Source organism: Sorex fumeus, unplaced genomic scaffold (assembly GCF_029834395.1).
Source record: "Sorex fumeus unplaced genomic scaffold, SorFum_2.1 ptg000149l, whole genome shotgun sequence".
Taxonomy (NCBI): Eukaryota; Metazoa; Chordata; class Mammalia; order Eulipotyphla; family Soricidae; genus Sorex; species Sorex fumeus.
Genome location: NW_026606206.1, coordinates 6,537,830 through 6,560,019, shown reverse-complemented (window position 1 = coordinate 6,560,019; position 22,190 = coordinate 6,537,830). Strand labels below are relative to the sequence as shown.

Sequence of the window (22,190 nt, the reverse complement as noted above, 5' to 3'; positions counted from 1 at the left end):
ATAAATGATGTCCATGTACTAATCCATGGAGCCTGTGAGTCACTGTCACTGTCCTCCCATTGTTCATCGATTTGCTCGAGCGGGCCCAGTAACGTCTCCATTGGAGACTTTGTTGTTACTGTGTTTGGCATAACGAATACGTCACGGGGAGCTTGCCAGGCTCTGCCGTGTGGGCGAGATCCTCTCGGTAGCTTGCCGGGCTCTCCGAGAGGGGAGGAGGAATCGAACTCGGGTCAACCATGTTGGCTGCATGCAAGGCAAACGCCCTACCTGCTGTGCTATCGCGCCAGCCGGGAGCCTATGAGTATCTCATGTTATATGGCAGTGAGGAGTCAAGGTTGCAAGGAGAAATTAAGCCTGCAGGCAGTTCATTTCCAAATAAAACAATTATCTGGATAATCCAAGAGAGCCCAATATGCTCACAAGGGTCTTCTGAAGGGTCAGAATAACAGTCTGCGAAAGACTACCCTGCCTTGGATGACTTTGAAGTTGGCAAGAAATCATGATATAAGAAATGTAGGCAACAATTCCAAGCTGAAAAAAGATAGGAAAACAGGTAATTCTAGACACTCAGAAAGGAACACAGAACATGTGGATACCTGGGTCTTGACCCAGTAAAACTCATGTCAGGTCTGTGTATTGCAAATGTATTGTTTTGTATTTGTACTGTTTAAGCCACTAAATTATACTGATAGGAATTTAAGGCAGTGATTTATATACAGTATCTTGGAGGGAGAAAAGGCACATAACATATTAACATTCCAAGCAATGAGAGTGATCCTCTGGGCTAAAGAAAGAAAATGAAACTCACCTTCTTATAGGTTTTCTCTTCATTTTGTTTTGTAGGTGCTACATCTCCACTTTCAGCAGCAGACGACATCTACAAGGTGGAAAAAAAAAAGCACACATTTGAACTCAGAGTAATCTGAAATACAATATGCAGGCAATATTGTTGACTAGAGGATCTATTTTGGTCATCTATGTTGTTACTATTGCTGTTTCCAAGAAAGGAAAGGAGTTCTCAGAAAAAAAGAGAGAGAGAGAAAAGAAATCTGTTCCTCAGTCTTTCAAAACTATATCTTTACTTCTAAAGCATTTGTTTTTTTTGTAATTTTTTTAAATAAACAAGATTTTCCTTTTATTTTTTTAATTTTTTTTAAGCTTTTATTATTGAATCACTGTGAGATAGACCCTTACAAAGCTGGTCGTGGTTAGGTTTCAGTCATATAGGAGTCCAGCACGCATCCCGCCACCAGTGCATATTTCCCAGCACCAGTGTCCCCAGGTTCCCTCCCATCACCTCCCCACCACCAGCCTGCCTCTATTTCAGGCATACTTCTTCTTCTCCTTCTTCTTCTCCTTCTCCTTCTCCTTCTCCTTCTCCTTCTCCTCCTTCTCCTTCTCCTTCTCCTTCTCCTTCTCCTTCTCCTTCTTCTTCTTCTTCTTCTTCATCTCCTTCTTCCTCTTCTTCCTCTTCTTCTTCTTCTTCTTCTTCTTCTTCTTCTTCTTCTTCTTCTTCTTCTTCTTCTTCTTCTTCTTCTTCTTCTTCTCCTTCTCCTTTTCCTTCTTCTTCTTCGTCTCCTTCGTCTCCTTCTTCCTCTTCCTCTTCTTCTTCTTCTTCTTCTTCTCCTTCTCCTTCTCCTTCTCCTTCTCCTTCTTCTTCTTCTTCTTCTTCTTCTTCTTCTTCTTCTTCTTCTTCTTCTTCTTCGTCTCCTTCCTCTTCTTCTTCTTCTTCTTCTTCTTCTTCTTCTTCTTCTTCTTCTTCTTCTTCTTCTTCTTCTTCTTCTTCTTCTTCTTCTTCCTTCCTCTTCCTTCTTATTCCCACCCCCTTCACGCTCCTCCTCCTCCTATTCTTCTCTCTCTTTCTCTCTCTCTCTCTCCCTGCCTCTCTCTCTCTTTCTCTGTCTCTCTGTCTGTCTGTCTCTCTCTCGCTCTTTCTCCTTTTGGGCATCATGGTTTGCAATATTGATACTGACAGGTTATCTGGTATATCCCTTTACCTACATTTAACACTTAGTTCTTGTTCAGCGTGATCATTTCCAGCTATTATTGTCATCCTGGTCCCTTCTCTATCTTACCTACCCTCTGCCCCACACACACTTGTGGTTGATTCCAACCATAGACCACTCCTTCTAGACCCTGTTTTCCCTGCTGTGGATATGTCATTCATATATATATACATATATATATATTATGTGTGTGTTTGTGTGTATGTATATATACACATATATACATATATATAAATATATTGTATATATAGCACTGTAGCCGTTTTCCCGTTGTTCATCGATTTGCTCAAGCGGGCCCAGAACGTCTCCGTTGTGAGACTTGTCGTTACTGTGTTTGGCATATCCAATATGTCACAGGTAGCTCGCCGGGCTTTGCCATGCGGGTAAGATACTCTCAGTAGAGAGTAGAGGCTCTTCGAGAGGGGCGGAGGAATCGAACCCTATATATACCACAAATGTATGCAGTCATTCTATATCTGTCCCTCTTTCTGATTCATTTCACTCAGCATGATACTCTCTGAGTCCATCTATTTACAGGTAAATTTCATGACTTCATTTGCCCTAACAGCTACATAGTATTCAATTGTGTTGATGTGTCACAGTTTTTCCATCCATTCATCTGTTCTTGGGCACTCAGGTTGTTTCCGATTCTGGCTATTGTGACTTGTGCTGAAATGAACACAGGAGAGCAGATGGTGCTTTCCTGTGATTTTAGACTCCCAAGGTATATTCCCAGAAGTAGTATTCTAAAGCACTTTGGTAACATATTTAACTCCCGATGCTCAAAGATGCTATGGCAGTCTGAGCTAGTATCAAATATAGACATCTATTGCTACAAATACTTAAAATAGAGCATGTTGGCATATTTGCTTCCACTTTTTGACCTGTTCATGCTAGAATGTACTGCACTGTCCTCCCATTGTTCATCGATTTGCTCAAGCGGGCCCTGTAACATCTCCATTGTGAGACTTCTTGTTACTGTGTTTGGCATATTGAATACGTCATGGGTAGCTTGCCAGGCTTTGCCATGCAGGCGAGATACTCTTGGTAGCTTGCCGGGCTCTCTGGGAGGGGCAGAGGAACTGAACCCGGGTCAGCCGAGTTGGCCGCATGCAAGGCAAATGCCCTACCGCTGTGCTATCACTCCGGCAATATATCAAATGGGCTGGAGTGAGAGCACTGCGGGGCCCGCTTAAGCAAATTGATGAACAACGGGGGGACAGTGCTACAGTGTTGCATGCTAGAATATTATTAAATCCAAACCATCATTTCATTAAACATATTACTATTAGATTAGAAAAATCTCACTGTAAGAATAATAATTTTTCTTATTTATTTTTTTTGTGAAGCAAATCAGATTTGGTGGGTTTCTGTTTATTTGGTTTTGCTTGGTTTGGGAGCCATACCCTGTGTTGCTCAGGGCTTACTCCTGGCTCTGCTCTCAGGGATCACTCGCATCAGTGCTCAAGGGACCACATGGGGTACTGGGGTTTGAACCCAAGCTGGCCATATGCAATTAAAGATAATTAATAATAATAATTAAAATTTTATTATTATTGTTCTGGCCCTGAAATAAGGCAGTTTTTAATTGAACAATACTTGCTTAGAAGGTTCATCTCCACAATGGAACACTACACAGACATTAGGAAAAATGAAGTCATAAAATATGCTTATATATGGATGGAATGGAGAGTATCAGGCTCCGTGGAATGAGTCAGAGTGAGAGGGACAAAGATAGAATGATTGCACTCATTTGCAGGATAAAAACAAAACACACACACACACACACATGGGTGAATAATACCCAAAGACAGTAGAAACAATGGCCTGGAGGATTGGTATTTGGTAGGGACCTTGCCACCAAGGGGGAGAGGAAGTGCAGTTAGGACAGAGAAAGAACCATCATAACAATGATACTTGGAAATGATCTCTTTGGAAAAAAACCTGAGTGCTGAAAGTAGGTAAAGTGATGCATGACACACTTTCAACAACAGTACTGCAAACCACAGAGCCTAAAAGAAAAATGAGAGAGAGAGAGAGAGAGAGAGAGAGAGAGAGAGAGAGAGAGAGAGAATGCGTGTGTGTGTGTATTTGGGGGGGGGAGGGAGGGAGGGAGGCTGGGACATTGTATGACTGAAACTCAATCATAAACAACTTGGTAGCTCTGTATCTCACAGAAATTCAATTAAAAAAAAAAAGAAAAGAAAACAACTTGTTTAGCAAGATGTGAGAGAAGAGAAAGAGAGGAAATGTGTTATGAAAGAAAATACAGGCTTCTCCAGAGTAGAAGCAAGCAAACAAACAGAGATAAGCAATGGAGATATGTGTCCAGGAAAGAACACAGGCTTTGAGAGCAAGCCAAGAATAACAATTTTTCTAGTTAGAAGGTACACAACTGTGTTAACGAATGTGTGCGAGTAGCTGAGTTAATAATGCCAGTATGGAAGGACAGAGGTAGGCGAAAGGTTTTATTTGTGCAAATGTATGAAAAACACTACTTTGTGGTTCTCTGAAAATTTCAACATTTTATTGAGGTGGACTCCTGAAATTACTAGGTCATAAAAGGATAACAAAAGTTGACAGCTGTTTTAAAAACATGTACTTTTTTTGTTTTTTTGATTTTTATCTTTTTTATTAAAAATTTTTTTTAATAGTGAGACATCATGAGGTACAGTTGCAGACTTACACATTTTTGTGCTTGAGTTTCAATTATACAATGATCAAACACCCATCCCTCCGCCAGTGCTCATTTCCCACCACCACGGATCCCAGTATCCCTCTCACCCCCATACCCCCCATCCCACCCTCCCTCTGTGGCAGGACATTCCCTTTTGTTCTCTCTCTCCTTTTGGGTGTTGTGGTTTGCAAAAGAGGCATTGAGTGGCAATCATGTTCAGTCCATAGTCTACTTTCAGCATGCTTCTCCCACCCTGGGAGGATCCTCCCAACACCCTTTATTTGGTGCTCCCTTCTCTATCTGAGCTGCCTTTCCCCCTAGCATGTGTGGCTGGCCTCCAAGCCATGGAGTAAAATTCCTGGTACTAATCTCGGCCATTCTTGGGTGTTAGTTTCCTACTTTGTTACTTAAAAAAAAAACATGTACTTTTAATAAATTCTCATGCACAAAGTTACTCACCCTCGTCACCAAGGATCTTGCCCAAGATCCCTACACTGTCTCATGTCATATCTAAAAAATTAGCAGCTTTTTACTTTATACTGTTAATGTTTTCCCAAGAACATACCCATTATTATCAATAGTGACTGGGAACTTTTTTGTTACATACTAATCACTATAATAATTTAAATCATATTTTCTATTTTGAAGGGTGAAAGTAACATCTCCTGATTTTGGTTCACATCTGTAAAAATTATGAGTGAATTTTAACATGTTTTGCATATTTTTAGCTTTTAGTATTACTTCATTTGAGTTTTCTACTGTTATGCCCATCGTGGCATAACTAGTGACTTTCTCCAGTTTTATCTATTGGGGTGGTATGAAACTGTACTTTAGAAATTATACAGAATTAGAAGAACAATGGTCAATCAATACAACTTGAATTATAAAGATAAAAGATTTTTCAAAATTAATCTTCAAGAATTTTTAAAGCTAGCTTTTAAAACTGGCTTAACATAGATGGCAAACAGAGGAACTATGTGAAAAGGAAATAATAATTAAGATTCATACCTCGAATTTCATGAAAAGCATTATATTTTATGTGGAAAAGGGAAACTTTCTCACAAGCTTTTGAAGCACATTTAAAATCTTGAGCCTTTTACTCCATGACTTGGAAGCTAGGCACACATGCTAGGGTAAAGGGAGCTCAGATGGAGAAGGGAGCACCAAATACAGGGTGTTGGGAGGATCCTCCCAGGATGGGAGAAGCATGCTGAAAGTAGACTATAGACCAAACATGATTGCCACCCATTGCCTCTCTTGCAAAACACAACACCCAATAAGAGAGAGAGAACAAAAGGGAATGTCCTGGCACAGAGGCGGGGTGGGATGGGGGAGATGGGGGGTGGGAGGGATACTGGGACCCGTGGTGGTGGAAAATGGGCACTGGTGGAGGGATGGGTACTCGATCATTTTATAACTGAAACCCAAGCACAAAAATCTGTAAGTCTACGACTGTACCTCATGATGTTTCACTAATAAAAATTTAAAAAAATAAAATCTTGGGATTTTCATAAGTAGAGAGAGAGAGAGAGAGAGAGAGAGAGAGAGTAAAAAGGAAGGTACCTGCAACAAAGGCAGGGGGTGGGATGGGGTGGGGGTGGCAGGAAGGATTTTGGGGATATTGGTGTTGGGAAATGCGCATTGGTGGAGGGATGGGTGTTTTAACATTGTATGACTAAAACTCAATCATGAAAGCTTTGTAACTGTATCTCATGGTGATTCAATAAAAAAAAATGAAAAAAAAAATAAAATCTTGAGCTTTTAACCAATATAGTGTGTGCTAAACCTAAGAATTTGCCAGCTATTTCTCTCTACTGGAATCAAATGACTTAATTTACCCACCCTGCCATTCACAAACTTCAGTATAAACATTCAAGGAGAAGGTATTTGCGTACAGTACGTCTGAAAAGGAGTTCATATAAGAAACAAACAAACAAAAAATCATGAAACTCATTAACTGAAAACAAACACATAATTTAAAAATTAGGGCACATGATTTGAATAGATTAAATGACTTGACCAAAGAGGTCATAATGCTGTCGTCATTCATTTGAAAAGATGCTCATCACTTCTTATTATTAAAGAAATGCAAATCAAAACCACAGTGAGCTATCACGTCACTGTGGTATCTCTCAGTGAAGTAAGATACTGTGTTTTAGATAATAGCCATCTTAACTATGCCAGTTAAGATGGCTATTATCTAAAAGTGCTGGTGAAGATGAGGAGAAAAAGAAGCTCATACTTGTTGCTGGAAATGTAAATTAGTGCTGAGACTCAAACCTGGGTCTCCTGTACACAAAACACGCACTAGCCTCAATTCTTTTTCTGGAATCTTAAATAATGAAAATAATACTCAGAGACAAATGCACCCCAATGTTTATTAAGCATTATTCACAACAGTCAAGACAGGGAAAAAACCTAAGTCCCTATCCATGCCATGAATGAATAACGAAGATGCATTATATATAAAATGAAACACTAAGCACACATATATATATATATATATTATTTCAATAACTGAAGGGGCCGAGAGGGCATTATGCTACATCAAATAATTCATAAGGACAAAGACAAGGATATTAAGGTTTCATTTATATCTGGGATAGAAAAAACAAAAAGCAAACAAGCAAAATGACCTAAATAAAATCCTCTCAGATACAGAGAATAGACTGATGGTTACTAGAGGAGAAAGGGGCTGAGGATAGTGAGCAAACCAGGAGTCAGGATTAATTGTATGAAGCATACACAGATGCAAAATTACAACACTGTCGACCTAGAATGTATATAATGTGATGAACCAATGCTAGTTACCTGAAAAACATTTACTTACAACAATGAAATAAAACCCATCAAGAATAAGAAGGTGAACTCTGATGATGTTGCTCACTGGAACTATGACAGCTTCCCTCTCACATCACTCCCATATAATTTTTTCAATTTCATGTTAGGCCAATCATTCATAATGGAATATAAAGCTTGCAGGCACAGATATTTTATATACTACTGCTGCCCAAGCTGCAATGTGGTAGATTACTTGAGTATTTTTTTCTCTAATAGCTTTGTAATATTTTGTCGAGTTTCGAATAATAAATTATTGGAACGAAGAGTCTGTTACTTATCATAAATGTCAAAATATGTATTTATTTTAAATTCATTTTTAGTGTTTTAATCACCATGAATTACAATTACAAAGTTAATTGTAATTGGGGCTGAGATCTCCAAGCCTGCTCGGATCGGGGCTGAGCATCCTCCACCCAGATCCTCCATTTTCCAGTAGGTGGGGGTCACACCCACCAACTGCCCCCCAGCGCCGTGTAATCTCAGCAACGGCCAAGACCCAGAGTCTATAAAACCCAGCTCCCGGACATCTTATTATCTCATTCCTACTTTGGACAACCTGGCAGGCTACCGAATGTAACCTGCCCACACGGCAGAGTCTGGCAAACTCCCCGTGGCGTATCCAATATGCCAAATACCAGTAACAATGATGGGTCTCATTCTCCTATCCCTGAAAGAGCCTTGAATATGGCAGTTTTTAAAAAATCTCAGGGCTAGGACGAAGGAGACGTTACTGGGGCCTGCTCGAGGCAATCGACGAACAACAGGATGATCGTGATCGTGATCGTTTTAATCACCATGAATTACAATGACAAAGTTACTCATAATTTTCAGGCATACACTGTTCCAACAGCAATCCCTTCAATACTGTGCACTTTTATCCACTGATGTGCCCAGTTTCTCTCCTGTCTCACAGCCTGCCTCAGGTGCAGGGACTTGCCTTCTCTACCATTGCTCGAGTTTTCTCTTTCACTCACCCCTCAAGCCCTCTTCCAGTGGCAAGCATTCTACTAAAGAACAGCTTTCCTGTTCTTCATTTCCCTAGCCTTTGGAGCTTTCTTGTCCTCTTATATCCCATTTCTGTTTCTTTTTATCCCATTTCTGACAGAGATCATTCAGTGGTGTTGGTCTCTCTCCCTCTGGTTAACTTCGCTCAGCATGATACTCCCCAGGTCCATCCACATTGCAGCAAATTGCATGACTATCATTTCTCATGGCTGAGTAGTATTCCACTGTGGACATGTACCATAGTTTCTTTATAGAGTCATCTGTTCTTGGGCACTTGGGTTATTTTCAGATTTTGGCTTTTGTGAATAATGCTTCTGTGATATCCTTTCTGCATTGTGTCTTTGGACCCTGGAGGTATAGTCCAAAGAGTGGAACTGCTGGGTCATATGGGAGCTCAATTCCTGTATTTTTTTTCTTACATGCTTTTCAAAAAAAAAGTTTAATCAAAGGACTATGATTTACAAATTTATTGATAGTTGAGTTTTAGGCATATAATATTCCAACACCATCCCTCCACTAGTGTTAATTTCCTAGCTTTTTGTTTTTTACTGTCTCTGTCCACTGTCACTGTTCCCCCGTTATTCATCGATTTGCTCAAGCGAGCCCTGTAATGTCTCCATTGTGACACTTGTAACTGTGTTTGGCATATCGAATACGTCACAGGTAGCTTGCGAGATACTCTCGTTAGCTTGCCGGGCTCTCCGAGAGGGGTGGAGGAATCGAACCCGGGTCGCCCGGGTCGGCCGCGTGCAAGGCAAACGCCCTACCCACTGTGCTATCGCTCCAGTCCAGGTTTTTGTTTTTATTTTTATTTATTTTTTTAAGGAATGCCCATATTGTCTTTCAAAAAGACTGAAACCAAGTCGACATTCCCACCAGCAGTGAATGAGGGTCCCTTTTCCCTCACATCCACACAATCACTGGTATGGGCAGAAACTCACTGATGTTTTGATTTGCAATTCCCTGATCATTGCTACACACTGTCCTCCCATTGTTCATCGATTTTCTCGAGCAGGCCCAGTAACATCTCCATTGTGAGCCTTTTTGTTACTGTGTTTGGCATATCGAATACGTCACAGGAAGCTTGCCAGGCTTTTGCCGTGCGGGTGAGATACTCTCGGTAGCTTGCCGGTAGCTCTCCGAGAGGGGCAGAAGAATCGAACTTGGGTCGGCCGGGTTGGCTGCGTGCAAGGCAAACGCCCTACCACTGTGCTATCGCTCCAGCCCAATTCCCTGATCATACAGAACATTTTTTTCATATGGCTTTTGGCCATTTGTATTTTCTGTTCATCTTTTCTTCCCATTTTTGTCAGGGTTGGATGTTTTGTCCTTGTAGAGTTCTAACAGTACTTTATATATCTTGGATATTAACTCTTTACCGAATGACTGGTGGGCAAAAAACTTCTGCAAACCTTTGGGGTATCTTTGTATTCTGTCATTGTTTCCGTTGAGGTGCAGAACGTTTTGATTTGGTGTAGTCCCATTTGTTAATCTTTGATTCCACTTGCTTGATCAGTGGTGGTTCATCTTTAAATATGCCTCTAATTTCAATATCCTGGAGAGATTGCCATATGTTTTGCTTTATGAATTCTGGTCTGATATGGACGTCCTTCTTTCATTTTGGTTTGACTCCTGTGCTAAAATATTTTTTATAATTTTTCTTAAGGGGGCGTGTGTCCATAACTGGCAGTGGTTCAGGGCTACTCTTGTTTACGTACTCAGGGACTGCACTATTGGTACTTGGGGGACCATGCGGTGTGTGGAGTCAAATTGGCATCTGGCTGCATGCAAGGTAAACACCTTAGCTCCTGAATTCTCTCTCTGGCTCTCAGAAAGCTTTTTTAATTTTTAAAATAATGTCAGGTATAGGGTGTGTGGGGGGGAAATGAAGCTTTTTCTCACCCCACCCCAAAGTTCAAATCACTTTAGGAATATTACATAGGTGAACATTTCGCTGAGATTTGAACCCTGAATAAACAAGGGGTTTTATAACTAGAAAAGTCATTGAAAAAACACTGATGTGACTATTCCAAATAATCAATTCTTTTGTCAAAATGAATCATGACTTAATCAAAAAGAAAGCAACAAGGCAGAAAACAGCGGCAATGGAACTGACAAAAGTTAATAACTTCTAAACATAAAAATACTATTTAAATTCTACAGAGCCTCCCGTTTCCCTCACCTATTCAAGGTCATATTCCTGCAATTTTCCATTTTTCCCTCATCAGCAATTTTTCACCCCATTTCATTTCCATCAGCATTTCTGCTATTCCTTTAATTTCACGAAATAAAGATGATTTCACACTCCCTTCACTTTAGTATTTCCTCCTCGCAGCAAAACTCTTTGTAAAAGATCTGTCATACTTTTCTTAATCTTCCCACTCCCGAGAATATCCTCTCAACATCACCAAGTTACCAAATCCATTGGTGAATTCCAAGCCCCCATTTTGCCTGATCTAACAAAACACCGACATAACAATCATTCCCTCTTTCTTCACTAATTTTCTTCATTTGGCTTATAAAGCACCATCTTCTCAGGTTTTTTGCTTTGTTCTTCCCACATGTGTTGGTCGATCACTTCTCAGTCTCCTTAGATTATTCTTCTTCCTTTTTTTTTTTTTTTCCCTAATTTCAGTGTTGGAGTGTTCAAATCTCTGTCTTGGTTATCTTTCCTACCCAGGTTCTCTAAAATTCTATCTGGGGAATAGAATGTTAGTATTGAAGGTAGAATGCTTGCCTTGCATGCCACCCACCCAGGTTTGATACCTAACATTCCATCTAGCCCCCTCAGCCCACCAGGAATGATCTGTGCAGAGCCGGAGTAAGTCCTGAGCACAGTCTGGTTTGGCCTCCAAACTAACAAAATCTAAAGATAAAAATAAAATTCTATAATTTTTTATTTTTACAAAATAAAAATCTCTTCTTAACTCCAGATTATCCAGTCTCATCTCTGCTATCCAACCTGATATCTATTCTTGATATCTCCACCAGAATATCTGACAGGCAACATCTGAAAACCTAAAACAGTCTAAGGAATCGCCTCCCAGACTTTCTTCATTTGTACCTGCCCCATCATAGCTGATGGCATATACAACTTCCTGTTGCTCAAGTCCCAAATCTTCGAGAGTCTCAAATGCCACAGACAGAGTATGAGCAAAGCATTGGGAAAACAGGCAGAATTCAATCACTTCTCCTCATTCCTGCTGTACATGCCTGGACAGTCAACATTCAGTGCATGGATGCTTTCGAGGTCCACAAAGGGACTGCTCAGGGTCCCTTAGTCTTTTTATAATCTATTCTCGCCTTAGAAACCATTGATGTCTTTAATTATACTTGGACCACGTAAATCTTCCTTTAAGACCCTTTTGTGGTTTCCCATTTCACCCAGGGTAAAATGAGGCCCTTACAGTTTGATCCTTTATGACTTACCAATTCTCTCTTCCAATTCCTTCTCAACTCTGATTCAACCCCTTTCCACCCTCTCATTCTTTCCATTTCAGAAACTTTTGGCTGTTCCTCCAATAAACCAACAAGAACCTTCTTTAAGGCTTTTGCCTTAGCTCTTCTCTGTCAAAAACATCTTTTCTAGACACCTGGTTATCTTCTTTAGATCTTTATTCTAAAGTGAGCTTCAAGTCGAGGCTTAGCTTGACCATCTTATTTTAAACAACAACCTTTCTTTTTTTTTTTTCTTTTTGGGTCACACCCAGCTATGCTCAGGGGTTACTCCAGGCTCTGCACTCAGGAATTACTCCTGGCGGTGCTCGGGAGACCATATGGGATGCTGGGGATTGAACCCGGGACAGCCGCATGCAAGGCAAATGCCCTATTGGCTGTGCTCTCAGCTTCAGACTGCAACCTTTTCAAGGGTTCTTTAACTTTCTTTTCTCACCTGCATGTTCCTTGGAGTCCTACATATTATAGAGTTTATTTGTCCATTGTCAGTTTTATTGTTGCGGTGACTTAAATTCAAAATTCTACAAACAAACAAAACTTGATTGTTTGCTGAGATACTGATTTTTTTGTTAATTTTGGGAGAACTTTGTTCGTTTTGGGGCCACACCTGGCTGTGCTCAGGGCTTACTCTTGGCTTCTGCTCTGGGGTCACTACTGGGAGACTCAGCAGACCATATGGGATGCCAGAGAGAGAATTAAGGTCTGCAGTGTGAAGGCAAGCACCCTACCTGCTGTACTATTTCTCTGGGCCCTTGGTGAGATATTTTCAATAATAAAACTGTTCCTGGCAGGTAAAATGTGCTTAATAAATATTCATAGAATGAATATTAGAAAAACTGTATAGATTGATTTATAAAAGAAAGAGGGACAGTGAGACACCCTTAAATCAGTGGAACAGCATCTGGTTCCGGCTGTCTGGACATTTTGTGCTGGTTTTCCTTTGTTTTTGTTTTGCCTGGGGGCAACACCTGCCAATACTCGGTTACTCCTGGCTCTGCACTCAGGACTTACTCCTGGAGATGTCGGGGGATCATGTGGGATGCCTGGGATCAAACCCTGGGTTGAATCCTGGTCAGCTGCATGCAAGACAAACACCCTACCCACTGTACTATCTAGTATGGCTTTATGGCTGGAAGATTTGGGTTTGGGAAAAGAGCTGACCCACTGGAGGAAAGAGAAAATCTCACAATTTAAGGGTTCCACATCTTCAGTCACACTGTATGCAGGATTCCTGGAAAGGCTCCAATGGGCTGGCACTTTAAACAGTTGGCATGGATTAGTGGCACCTTCCACTTTCAACTATTAAAATGAGAAAGGCTTTCAGACACTGTAGATATTTCTATAGTGATAACCTCTTGGTAGGGTTACAAACAATTTCAAAAAAGTATTCTTTTCTCTAAAGTTCACTATTTTCTTTAGGCTCCATGTGTACAAAGCTATTCTTTTTAATGATCTTGCTCTCATTTCTTTTGATGTTGATGTATGCTGTAATGGAGCCAACACCCAGTGGTGCTTGAGGTCCACACGGTGCTATGGGAGGTGGGGGTGTGGACAGAAACCATATGTGCCCTACCACTTGGGTCACATCCCTGAAAATAAAAAATAACTTTAAAAATATAAAATAATGCCACATAGGACATAATTTCAATGTCCAGATACAAAGAGCTCTTAAAACTATTTGCCAGTTAGGGGATATAAAGTAACAAAATATGAGATTAATACCCAAGAATAGCTGAGATCAGCATCAGGAGGATTACTCCATAGCTTAGTGGCCAGTCGGGCATTCTAGAGGAAAGGGCAGCTCAGACAGAGAAGGGAACACCAAATAAAGGGTGTTTGGAGGCCCCTCCCATGAGGGGAGATGCATGTTGAAAGTGGACTATGGACTGAACATGTTTGCCACTCAATGCCTCTTTTGCAGACCACAACACCCAAAAGGAGAGAGAGAACACAGGGGATTGCCCTGCCACAGAGGCAGGGGGGATTGGGGGATGGGGGTGGGGGGGATATTATCCATGGTGGTGGAAAATGGGCACTGGTGGAGGGATGGGTATCTGATCATTGTATAATGAAACTCAAGCACAAAAAATTGTAAATCTACAACTGTACCTCATGGTGTTTCACTAATAAAAAAAAAACTATTTGCCAGTTAAATTGGAATTAAATGTTTCAAAAACTAAGCGGGCTCCTTGATGTAGTTTTGTCAAATGCATAGATAGTATTTTTCAGTTTCTTCCTTTTTTAAAGTAATTTTTTGCTTGTTTGTTTTTGAGGTCATACCTGGTGATGCTCACAGGTTACTCTTGACTGTACTCAGAAATCATTCCTGGCAGAGCTTAGGGGACCATATGGAATGCTGGATATTCAACCCAGGTCTTACCCACCATACAATTTCTCTAGCCTTATGGTAATTTTCAATTTAGAAATTTAAGATTTATATATATTTCTCTTCCTAAGAAAGTAAAACAGGCATTTTATTTGAAAAATATATATAAAGAAGAAAATGAAACTATCACCTTAAATGTAACAAGCTACAAGTAATAATTAATGATATTTGGCTATTTTATAACACATTTGATCTCTTCCAAATATATAATTATTATTAGTTTGGGGCCACATCTAGTGTTACCTGCCTTTAACCTCAGGAATCACCATTGTATGACTGAAACTCAAACCTAACAGTTTTGTAACTGCAGCTCATGATGATTCAATATAAGATAAAATCTATCACTGTCACTGTCCTCCCGTTGTTCATCGATTTGCTCGAGCGGGACCAGTAACATTGTGAGACTTGTTACTGTGTTCGGAATATCGAATATGTCACAGGGAGCTTGCCAGGCTTTGCCATGCGGGCAAGATACTCTCAGTAGCTTGGCGGCTCTCCGAGAGGGGCAGAGGAATCGAACCCAGGTCCGCCACGTGCAAGGCAAACATCCTACCCACTGTGCTATTGCTCCAGCAAGAGACCATATTTGGTGCTATTGTCCAAACTTGGGTCAGCCACATGCAAGGCAAGCAATTTATCTGCCATACTATCTGCTCCTTCAAAAATATTTTTTAAACAAAATTGAAATAAAAAATTAGATATAATTTTGAATCTGTCCTTTTCATTAAACTTAATATTTATTAACGAACACTGAATGTTTCCTATTTTTCTTTCTTACCTGCTATACTGTTTCTTTGGTCCCAGCGTCAATGAATTTTAAAGGAATAATTCCTTTTAACAACACAAAACATATACTGATCACAAAGAGAGGTTCTGAAATGTCACCTGACTTCAAAGGCTGTTTTCTACCAGGCAATGTTTAACAAAGGTCACAGAGACCTACTAAATAAGCAAAGCCCCTAAGCCACTCAGGGAAGAGAGGTATGTAGATGTCTGGGGATGTTTTGGTAAGCAGCAAATGCTACCAAAATGGTCACAGTAATGACCACTAGTTGTTCCTAGGTTTGTAATGTTTCCATACCAGTTCAGAAGCATTCATTTAAACTATGAAAGTCAAGGTAAATATGTATGAAACACATTATTTTTAAAAAAGTTACAGGGATAACAAAATAGTACAGAGGTTAAAGCTCTTGCCCCGTACATGGCAGACCCTGGTTCGATTCCTCACATTGCATATGGTCCACCATGCACCGCCAGGAGTGACCCCTGAGCACAGAGCCAGGAGTAAGCCCTGAATATTACCAGGTGTGGTCCCAAAACAAAATAAAATTTAAAAATTATCACAGTCCTCCCGTTGTTCATCGATTTGCTCGAGCGGGCCCGGTAACATCTCCATCATGAGACTTGTTGTTACTGTGTTTGGCATATCGAAGACGTCACAGAGAGCTTGCCAGGCTCTGCCGTGCGGGCAAGATATTCTCGGTAGCTTGCCGGGCTCTCCGAGAGGGGCGGAGGAATCGAACTCAGGTCAGCCATGATGGCCGCTTGTAAGGCAAACACCCTACCGCTGTGCTATCGCTCCAGCCCTTAAAAATTATGTTCACATATAACTTTATGTACATACAAAGAGGAGGATGAAATGGACATAAGTTGATTACTGATGCAGGATATTTTTTACTTTTGGGGTTGGAGATTTGTATATTAATTTGGTTATTTTTCTTATATATTAAAATATTTTACTGGACTAATTTTGGCTAATTAGGTTTCAGGCATTCATTATTTGAAGACCTAACACCTACACAAGATTCCATTATGGTCATCACTGATTGTCCAATTTCAACATTGTCAAGGTATAATTTTTTTCCCCTCCATATTACATTTTACTGAGGTGATGAGATTTACAATACTGTTAATGACAGTTTGAGGCATACATCATCCCACCTCAGGGAGCCTTGCTTCAACTAATATCCCAATAGTTCCTCCCATCCACCTGGTCACCCAGATCCCTTCATCCTCCAACTCAGTTCCATGGATTAGCTCTCCACGTCTGTTGCATGCAGCCATCTGTTGCTTTCTAACTGCATTCTTATATCCCATACGTGAGACAGATCACTCCGTCTCTGCCCTTCTCCTTTTGACTTCACTCAGCATATCTTAGATGCGTTGGGCATTTGTTTCCATAGTCTGCTATCTCCAAGTACTCTACAGTGAGGACTGCTACCTTTTAAAGGAAAGCACTACTCTTAGTAGCTCAACCACAGTAGTTAATAGTGGAGACAACTTCTGCTTCTGCCTCTAAGGCATGCTGACATTCAAAAAATTGCCTATGTTTCCATTTGCTTGTTATTTTAAATTTGATAATGCCAACGCAAAAGGTCAGGAGCCAGATATAGGATTTAGAAAATCTTTAAATGACATACTGTAAGAAAAGGAAGGACTCTACAGTGAGTCATTAATACGACAGGCTCTGTTTTCTTACCTTTGTAAACGAAATGGCAAGTCATCTGTAGCTGGTCGTGACTGGTGGCCTATGCATTGTTGAGACTGTTTTCCTTCCCAGCTTCCTGTTGAAATAGAGATTATTGGTCATTATTTACTCATATGGCTGGCGCGATAGCACAGCGGTAGGGCGTTTGCCTTGCACGCAGCCAACCCGGCCGACCCGAGTTCGATTCCTCCGCCCCTCTCGGAGAGCTGGGCAAGCTACCGAGAGTATTCGATATGCCAGACACAGTAACAACAAAGTCTCCAATGGAGACGTTACTGGGCCCGCTCAAGCAAATCGACGATCAACGGGAGGGCCTTTACCTTTACCTATTTACTCATATCCCTTTTATCCCCCCAAACTGATCAGTAGCTGTAGGAATCCAATTGGTTAAAATGCAGCTAGGAAACCATACAATTGATTAAAACAAGCACATACAAATTGTGCTCCTATTATTCAAAAGTTATAACATTTAAACTCGATAATCACAGTCATCAGAGAAGATGGAAGATCTTCAAGTTTTAACAAGGAATGTAGCAGTTGAAACTGAGCAAAAAACCAACAAGGTTTGTCTCTCAATTCAAACTCTTGGTGTAAGTTGAAATGCCTCACTCTACTCCAATTGCTATATCTTCCTCTTTGTGCTGAGCCCAGAAAGCTGATTTTTAATAATCTAAATCTTTTATAAGACTCCCTTGTATTTGATAGCCCTTCATTTACTGTTATTGCTCTAAATAAAACTTTGAAAAAAAAACCTATCTGGGAGCAAGACAAAGATAGGCGGAAAGATGACAACAGTTTGCATCCTGCAGAGTGTATTATAAAGCATAGATAGGATGTAAACCACGTGACTCTTCATTCAGTCAGTAAATACCCTGTACAAGCCCCAATTTGACTCTGAGGATCCAATGGAAAAGCAATAAAGGAAGAAATAATCAGTTTCTTAAAAGCCCAATCAGTGTTTCTCAGTGTTTTACAGAGCATGGCCATTTTTCAGCCTTGTTTTCTTACTGTGGCCCTATGTCCTACCGTGTGTCTGTCCCTCCACTTACGCAATTTCACCCTCTGAATATCCTAGGGGCCCCAGAGGAGAAGAAAACTCCAGCTCAGAAGCATGTGGTAAGATGACGAAAACTAAAGAACAATTCCACAAACCTATCTTGCTACAATTATGTTTTTTTTCATAGATGAGATTCTTGCTCACTGTGGCCAATTTTTAAAATATTAAGACATAAAACACCCTGCCACAGAGGCAGGGTGGGATGAGGGGATGGGGGATGGGAGGGATACTGGGACCCGTGGTGGTGGAAAATGGGCACTGGTGGAGGGATGGGTGTTTGATCATTGTACAATTGAAACCCAAGCACAAAAATTTGTAAATCTACAACTGTACCTCATGGTGTTTCACTAACAAAAATTTTTTAAAAAAATGTAAATGATGGAGAAAGGGCACTGGTGGAGGGATGGGTACTGGATCATTGTATAACTGAAACCCAAGCACAAAAAATTGTAAGTCTACAACTGTACTTCATGGTGTTTCACTAATAAAAATTTTTTTTAAAAAGTAAAATTGTAGACCTATAAAAATATTAAGACATAAAATAAAAATCACATCCTACCCTTATTTCCCAAGATTGAAGTTTGATGTACATCTTTTTCAAATCATTCCTGTGCTGGTTAAAACACACTCATGCACACACACATAAACACACACACACACACACAAACACACACACACTTCTGTCTCTTCCTCTTAGCAATATATATATGTATATATATATATATAATAGCAATATGAAGGGGTTTTATTTTTTCAAAATCTACCTCATTTTTAAATAGCTCCACCAAATTCAACAAGATGGACTGTTTATCAACCTGTTGTGGGTTTTGTCTACTTGTTTGTTTCAGAGTCATGCTTGGCTGTGCTCAGGGCTTACGCCTTTCTCTACAATCAGGGGTCACTCCTGGTGGGCTCAAAGAACCATACGTGATGCCAGGGATAGAACCCGCATCAGCCACATGAAAGGCAAATGCCCTAGCTGCTGTACCATTATTGCTCCAGCCCAGAACACTTTTGTAGATGGACATTCAGACAGCTACCATTACCAGAGCAGGAACAAACAATCTTAGCCAAACATCCTTAAACTTCTAGTGCTTTGATTTCTGTGGGAAAGAATCCTCTAAGTCGGGGCCAAAACTTGAGAAGTTAACACCAACCACTTGAAGGATCATTGTGGCATTTGTCTGTGCAGGAAGGTTGAGGCAACCAGTACTTGAAACCAGTGCTAGTAAGCACTTACTTACTAATGTTCTCATCAACCCTGAGGCTCCACATCTTTAAAAAGCCTGCCAATTTAACAAAGAACAAAACCCTGCAACTTACAGCAACACAGATGAAACTAGAGGGTCTCGCGACGAGAGAAGTCAGTGGAAAGGACAGGAACAGATACAGAATAATCTCTCTTATGTGGGACAGATACAGATACAGAGCAAGATAGCAACAAAGGGTCAAAGGCAACATAATTCATACAATTGAGTAGGGGGGGTGAGGTGAAAGGGAAGTGTGTTTTATTCTTTGGGAGAGGGAGACAGATATATTGGTGATGGGAGTGGTAATGAAATTATGTCCATGAGGAACTATTGTTAACAGTATTGCAAATTTAAAAAAAGATTTAAAACATAAAGTCTGCAAATTTACTTGAGTGACAGTACAGCAGGTAGGGCATATGTCTTGCATGTTGCCAACCCAGATGTAATACCCGGCATTCCATAAAGTCCCCCAGCTCTGCCAGGAGTAATCCCTAAGTACAGAGCCTGGTGTATTTAGGGATCAGGTGTACCACAGATGTGCCCCCCCCACCCAACAACAAAAACGAACATTTCTGGGATCTTATGGCTTTATGCCATCTCAATTGTTTCAATTACCATTCTCTCACCATTAGGTGGGTTTGATTTTTTGTGCAGGTTTATTGGTGATTCACATTTTCAATTAATGCCTTTTGTGTCCTTTATATGATAGTGAATAACCTTTACTTTTATAATCAACTTGCGAAATATCCTTGTATCTGAAATACTGTCATATTAGTTGAAAACTTACTGTTCGTGGGTTGGCATTGTTCATGGCTTTTTTTTTTTTCATGAAATCTGGTAAGTTTTCCTTTATGGATTACAGATTTACTATCTCGAAATAGTCTGTCCCAGCCATCCACAATGTTCTACATGTATTTTTCTGCAGTTTCCACGAATACTTTCATGGTTCTATTTTTAACATTAGATCATTATTCCAAATGACATTTCGTCTAGCTTCCCCTTGATAGAAAGCTAATTGCCTTATGACAGTGACTTCACAATATATCTTGTTCTCATTGGACAGAACTTGCCATATTTAGCATACATTAACTTGACTTATATATCATGGTCTATTTCTGGACTCCTGCTCTGTTCCATTGTCATACTGGTTGATTTCTGAGCTAATATGTTGTCTTAAGTGCATAACATGACAGCATGCTTTGTCATATCTTAGTACAAGTTCAATCTGGCACCTTTCTTTTATTTTAGTTTTTTCATCTCCTTCCTCTTCCCTTTATGATGGTGATTGTGGTAATGACCAAGGGTTGCACGCACACATTTGGCTATGATGCTCATAAGCTTTTTAGCTATGGTGTTTGCTAGAGGTCACACATCAGGCCATGGGAGTTTTTACTCCTTTTAACTGAAGTGCCTTGTGACATAATCAAGGTCGTGGTGCTGACCAGGGTCACTGTGATGCTCACACATTGCCAGAGGTTGCACTTCCTGGTCATGGTGGTCACACAACCCTTTTTCACTATCTTTTTTAACATTGTGATGCTCACCAGGATTCCCATCCCTGCCTCAACTCCATTTTGGGGATGATGTAGACAGAAATCACTTGTGGTGCCAGGAACTGCAGACATTAGAGCTGCCAGGTCCTCAAACAACAAAACTGCCAGGACACTGCACAGTGGAACACAGGCTATTTGAACTCAAGCCACTGACCTATTTCTCCTGGTCCTAGTCTCACATTTTCTCTTCTGCTTTGGTTTCCATCTGGTTGGAACACTTAAGTTTCCTCTGAAGTGCACATGGATGGCCCCTGAGAACCACTCCATATCCGAAAATGTTTCTTTTGTTCTTCCATATGAAAAGACTCTTGGGCTAGTGCAAAATTCTTGACTTACTGTACTGAAAAATTTTTTCCCAGGGCCAGAATGATAGCACAGTGTGCACGGCATTTGCTTTGCATGTGGCTGACCTAGGATCAATCCCGACATCCCATATGGTCCCCCTTGAGCACTGCCAGGAGTGATCCCTGAGCACAGAACCAGGGGTAAGACCTGACCACTGCCAGATGTGGCCCAAAATACAAAAAAATTTTTTTTTATTGAGTTAATCTTCTTATATAGTGCTATATGTTTAGAAGGAAACCTTCATACTTTTTCAGTGAATATTAGCACACCAAGTCCTCCACCAACATCACTATTCCAATGAACTCACCCCTCTGGTAAACTGAGTTTTGAAGTTAGAATCTGTGAGTCTGTTTTGATTTGCTTTATATGTTCCCTTGGTTTGATTCTTTATACAAATACGAGTAAAATATGCATTGTATAAAGACTATCTGACAATTGTCATTCTCCATCTATATGAATTTCGTGTGTATTTATGTATATATGTGTATATATGCATGCACACATTTATACATGTCTTCTATATTAACTAATCTGTCACTGGACACTTTCGTTGCTTTCCTACCTTGGGTATAATAAATAACACTGTAGTAAACATAGAAGTGCACTCATTTTTTCAGATTAGTGTTTCTGTATCCCAGAGCAAAACTAAACATATGAAATTACATCAAACTAAAACGTTTCTGAAGAAACTATCTGTAAAAAAAAGCTATCCTACTGAGTGGGAGATCCTTCCACACTTGAGAGGAGGGATTATTAGCCTAGATATATAAAGAGATGACACTGTCACTGTCACTGTCCTCCTGTTGTTCATCAATTTGCTTGAGCGGGCCCAGTAACGTCTCCATCGTGAGACTTGTTGTTACTGTGTTTGGCATGTCGAATACATCATGGGTAGTTTGCCAGGCTTTGCCGTGTAGGCGAGACACTCTCGGTAGCTTGCCGGGCTCTCTGAGAGGGGCGGAGGAATTGAACCTGGCTTGGCCGGGTTGGCTGCGCACAAGGCAAATGCCCTACCACTGTGCTATCACTCCAGCCTAAAGAGATAACAAAACTCAAATAAAAAGAAAAACCTCTCAAATAACCCAACCAAAAAATGGGGTGAAGAGCTAAGAAATATTTCTTC

The 22,190-nt window shown here is 40.4% G+C and overlaps 1 protein-coding gene across 2 annotated transcripts in view; it reads right to left on the bottom strand.

The window, feature by feature from the left end:
- PIP5K1B (phosphatidylinositol-4-phosphate 5-kinase type 1 beta) overlaps positions 1-22,190 on the bottom strand; it is a 403,907-nt gene that overhangs the window by 247,691 nt on the left and 134,026 nt on the right. The window contains exons 2-3 of one of the 2 annotated variants that reach the window (XM_056106896.1): positions 16,854-16,940; positions 812-880 (exon numbers count right to left, since the gene is read on the bottom strand). In XM_056106896.1, the coding sequence (XP_055962871.1) occupies positions 812-880 (69 nt within the window). In that variant the 5' untranslated portion in view covers positions 16,854-16,940. The remainder of the gene's footprint in view (positions 1-811; positions 881-16,853; positions 16,941-22,190) is intronic. The other variant, XM_056106897.1, reaches the window with a different exon arrangement.